The sequence below is a fragment of the Morone saxatilis genome, unplaced genomic scaffold (genome assembly GCF_004916995.1).
Source record: "Morone saxatilis isolate NCDOM2014 unplaced genomic scaffold, NCSU_SB_2.0 Contig6, whole genome shotgun sequence".
Classification (NCBI taxonomy): Eukaryota; Metazoa; Chordata; class Actinopteri; family Moronidae; genus Morone; species Morone saxatilis.
In genome coordinates, this window is record NW_023340206.1 from 12,579,597 (window position 1) to 12,584,540 (window position 4,944).

Here is a 4,944-nt window from a genome sequence, read left to right on the forward strand (position 1 = left end):
ACAACTTCCAGATCAGCTGAGGATAAACCCAACTAAAGACTGACCACAGTTGTTGTATCGCCTGAAAAGATAACTTCTATTCTATACCCAAATTATTCATTTGAACAATGGGTCAAACATTCAAACCAACCTGTTGTATGAAATAAAAAACTGAATATTCACTCATAAATGATTTATCTCATTTAATTTAAGGGTTATTATCTAAACATATATCATCTTCTGGATGGAATAATTTGATTAATTTACATGATGTTCACCATTTTGTGGTTTATAGGAAACCTAAATTACGGTTGGTTTCTGGTTCCTGACGAGGTGACACCTCGGGTCTGCAATCTGGTACAATTATTGGGGATATAATATTGAACAATTGTCATATAAAACAGCCTTTTAAACCACTAAAAACCAACAGGATATTGGAATTTTTTGTATCCCTGTGAATTGTCTCAAGATTAAGCAACCCACTTCCACTATGTTTTGCGATACGAATCAATCATCAATCAGCAATAATCAAATAATAATCATCGTAGATCTTATTGCTTCTGCTTCAATTACAGCGACAACCAGCAGCTAATGAACTGCAGCAGCTTCATGATCACAATCTTCCGCCACTCTGTTAGTGTTTGTTGTTCAGAGGCTGTTCGCTTGTCGCTTTCACTGAACGCTCATCAACAGGTGGCGTTGATTTCCTCTGACAATAACAGCAGGAAAACAACAACAACAACTGTTAAAACACCATGTTCATTCTCACAATAATGTCTGATTAATGTAAACTTAATGTAACTCGAGTTTGACCGATTGTTTGTTTGTTTATATTCACCAACTGTACAGACAGACAGCAACCCTGTTTGTTTGTTTGTTTGTTTGTGTGGCCGTTCAGCCTCTGACTGACCTTATATCTCTCAATAAACTCCAGTTCTGTGTGTTATCTCCCTCCACTCTCTCTCCTTCTTCCTCTCGTCCTCCAAACGTCTTCATGAAGCAGCTTCGTGTATCCGGAGAACCCGCGCATGCGTCATCGCCTCAGGTGGGCAGTGATCTCTCTCACACATCCTGAACCATGTGAGTCATAAGAGACCGAAGAGGAAGAAGATGAAGAGGACAGATGTTTTACAGTGTCGTATTTTTATACAATATTGATTTTAGTCGTCAATAACTGTTTGCTGAGACACTTTATTACTCTTTCTCAGAGCTTTTGACTTTTCAGATTAGAGGGAGGATTAAACCCACAACCTCAAAATTTGACGGGAGCTGTTTCACCACTGGAGCCATTTCATCAGATACTTCAGCTTCTTCACTCAGAGCTTTTGTTCTTTTATTTGGACGTCAGCCTTCCAAATGTAAGCGGTTCAGAATCAAACCCGGGACCTGAAAAGTTCAACAGTCCTTTAACAATGTGAGATATTGAGTTGGAGACTCCTCAGTTTGGTTTCTTTCTTAGGCTATTTCATAAATATCAAGATTGAAGTTGAAGAAGTTGAGCCTTTAACTGTGTTCTTAAGAGTTTTTCACTTTATTAAACTCTACTGACGCTCACTTTTTCTTCTTTGTGAAAACCTGTCCTTGAATCCTGAGAGATGGTTTGGGTCCGTCCTTCAACACTCGGAGACATTTAGAACTTATTTCTTAGAAGTTTTTGACTCTTTGATCTGAACGGATTTTAATGAATTTGTGAACAAAATGTTTGTGCATAGAAGAAATCTTTTACTTCAACTCATTATAAATGTGAGCAAAAACAAATGTTTATATTCTTGTTGAGTGTGTTTTATTGACTCACTTCAACTCATTTATCAAATAAATGTTTCCCAGAATAAAAGTTGATCATTTATAACATTTTTAAACAGAAATAATGTGGCTACAGGCATTTGTCTCTTCTCAAACGTTTATTGAGTATATTTACAGCTGTACATTCGAACAACATGTTAGAATAGTTATTGTATTTCCAGAAATGTTTCTGGTGGAAACTGAACAAACAGCACAAAGTCATTCAGCTGGTGAAAAACTGAATTCAACAGAACTGTTGAATTCAGTTTTTCACCAGTATTTTATGCAACCAGTGTTTCCTATTGCAAGAAAACACTGATCACTGCAGTTTACAGTCAACGAGGTATTTTAACGAGGAAAAGCTCAGAAAATGTTATTTTAATATTAATATCAATATTATCTCTGGCATTACTTTATTTAAAATCTCAAGTGAAAACTTACCTAATATTTACATTTTAAAGATCATTTTCTTCAGATAATTTATTATCTCAATGTATTGAACATGATTGTCACCTGAAAGCACCTTTATTGAACCGTTACTCTGAGATATTATTACAGTTGTTCTTCTCTGCATTGAAGTAAACATAATCCCAGATTACAGTTATCACAAAATACACACAAAAGCCCTATTCGTACCATATTTCTTCCACTGCTGCGCCACGCTCAGTTCTGCTCTGTTACAGTAAAATACCTGTTTGATACTAGCAAGAAAAAGAAATACGACCCCTAAATTTGTACTTTACAAATTACAGACATGGCAGATTCACACGGGATTAAGATCACAGACAACCTTCATAATGATTACAAATGACATGAGCTCCCCTGATAATACGGCTAAAGACAGTTATCCCAAAATACAAAAAGATAAATTAGGACTCCTCATGATACTAAAATAACACCTCTATACTAAAATAACACCTCTATTTGTTTTGTCTCAATAAGAAAATATAAATATATAAATGATAAAATATAAAAACTACAGTTTATATTATCAGCAAACTTTATCATATTAAAAATAAAGATGTAAAGTGGTCATCATCATCAAGTATTGAGCACAAACACAGTATCAGTGCTCGTACTACAGTAATATTTCATTGGACATTAAGGAGTTATTCCTGATGAGCACATTACCACACTGTCGACTGGGTCACCATATTTCAAACTGCTGGTGTTCCTTAAAGAGATTTATGTCCACAATGTTGTTGCTGAAGAGTCTAGAAAAAGAGCAAACATCAGTCATTGAGCCACAATAATCTGTGTGACAGTATCCATTGAACTCATCTGAGATTGTGAATGATTCCTCTGTCAGCCTGCGAGTAATTAATGTCTGCTCACCGCACAGTGTCAATGGAGGGGTTGATGGAGACCAGTTGGAGTAACATGTGAGCTGCAGCATCAGTGATCTTATTGTGACTCAGACTGTAAACACAAAGACAGGAAGAGACACAGAGGTACATTTATGTTATTGTGGGGAGTTCTCTGTTATATAACTTCTGTTCTGAAGGTATTTACAGTGACAGCATGTTAATGCATCCACATAACTACATGGAAACTGAACACATGTATCCTGACAGCGTGACACTCACTCCAAGACTTGTACTTTGTGCAGATGTGTGATGAGTGTGAGCAGCAGCTGGTCAGTGAGCTCACAGTGACTGAGGTCCAGCTCAGTCAGCCCTTCAGAGAAGTCCAGCATCTGAGCCAAAGCTCCACAGGCCCTCTGATCCAGTGTGGTGTGACTGAGGTCCAGCTCTCCACCCAGGGCTCTACACAGAGACACTGCCCGTCTCACTGTGTCCCTCTTAGTGTTCACAGGAACCAGGGACAGCAGCTGGAGGAGGAGAGCTTTACTGGCTCTAAACAGGAGAATCAGAGCAAAGAGCAGACGGTTACGATGCATAAACATAAACATGAACGAGCTTCTTCTTTCAGTCATTTTGTGGTGTTTCCCACCTGAGACGGACTCTGTCGAGGACAGGAAACAGCAGGTCCAGTCTGCTGTCCTCCAGCTCACAGTCCTGCAGGTTGAGCTGTGTGTCCCTGCTGCTGCTGTGTCTCAGGATGGTGGAGATGGCCCTGCAGTCCTCAACAGTCAGACTGAGAGTCTTACTCTGACCCTCCTCTGGTAGATCCACACAGGAGGAGCAGGACAGATCCAGATGCTGCACAGCCCTGAGCAGGCTGACTGCTGCCCACTGCTGGGCGTCAGAGGCAGCACAGCAGTGGATGAACCTCAGCAGCAGATTCCTGTCAACACTGGTGGGAAAACATAAATATTAAATGTAATATAAATACATATGTTCATTGGTCAGTTACTGAGGTAAAAATTCACATATATTCCAAATAAAATAATATAAATTTAAGAATTTAACAACGTTGATCTTGTTGTAGTTTTGTCCTTTTCTATCAGTAATAATAACATAGAGCTCATCACATTAATAGTTAAGATCTTTGAACATGGTGACATCACTGACAATCATTCTGATTGGTCAAGAAACACAAGCGTCAGACAATCAGACAGGTTAAACAAACTAATCTTAAAGAGACAATGAAGTCAAACAGTAAAATAACCATCCATCACTTCCTGTTTCAGATTTGTTTCTACTGTACTGACTGCAGTTCTGCACATACAGTTATCAGATCAGACAGATCTCAGCTACTAACTTGGTAACCATAAAGTTATTATAACAGACAGAATGATGGACAGAACTACTAACAACCAATTTGTAATCAACCAGTATTATCTTTATATGTCTTACATATATCTCAAGGGGCTAATCCAAACTAAATAAATGTACATATATATATTTTTAAAGGCTCTCCAGGGAGAGGTGCATTATATCCTGTGTGTTGGAGAGGACTGATACAGGTACAGCACTGAGAAACAAGCACTAATGTCTGACCTGAGTTGAGAAACTTTGTCCAGTGGCCTGAAAGGATAAAGTGTAATCACCCAAGACACTTTATTCAAAGATAGAACAAACTGCTGTCAAACAAGCCACCAACAATTTAATAGCACAATGATTACAAGTCAGAATAAAGCTGGACGTCTGTATCCTGGTAAACAGGTAAAAATCAACTAGACACCTTTAAATACAATCGCTGTCCAGAAAGGGAAGCCAGACGTGTGAATGCTCTCCTGTAAGCAAGCTTCTTCCTCAGGTTCACAGTGATGGTGATCAT

General features: G+C 38.4%; 1 protein-coding gene and 1 long non-coding RNA gene across 2 annotated transcripts in view; both read right to left on the bottom strand.

Annotated features, from left to right (window-relative positions):
- Positions 1-1,163, bottom strand: part of LOC118339896 — a 59,466-nt gene extending 58,303 nt beyond the window's left edge. The window contains exon 1 of the long non-coding RNA XR_004797336.1: positions 890-1,163. This is a non-coding gene — a long non-coding RNA (uncharacterized LOC118339896). The remainder of the gene's footprint in view (positions 1-889) is intronic.
- Positions 1,164-1,897: 734 nt separating this feature from the next.
- Positions 1,898-4,944, bottom strand: LOC118339685. Its single transcript, XM_035677385.1, has 6 exons — positions 4,849-4,944; positions 4,665-4,747; positions 3,715-4,017; positions 3,348-3,617; positions 3,097-3,180; positions 1,898-2,975 (listed from the first exon to the last, which is right to left on the bottom strand). Exons 1-6 carry the CDS (start codon positions 4,942-4,944, stop codon positions 2,909-2,911), a joined length of 903 nt encoding a protein of 300 aa, XP_035533278.1. The 3' UTR covers positions 1,898-2,908.

Bases quoted from the DNA above. Each gene is read 5' to 3' on its own strand.
- LOC118339685 (XM_035677385.1), bottom strand. From the start codon at position 4,944: ATGATCACCATCACTGTGAACCTGAGGAAGAAGCTTGCTTACAGGAGA. The intron at 4,748-4,848 runs GTGTCTAGTTGA...CTTGTTTGACAG, and splicing joins GACAGCGATTGTATTTAAAG to CAGTTTGTTCTATCTTTGAA. The intron at 3,618-3,714 runs GTGGGAAACACC...TCTCCTGTTTAG, and splicing joins CTCGACAGAGTCCGTCTCAG to AGCCAGTAAAGCTCTCCTCC.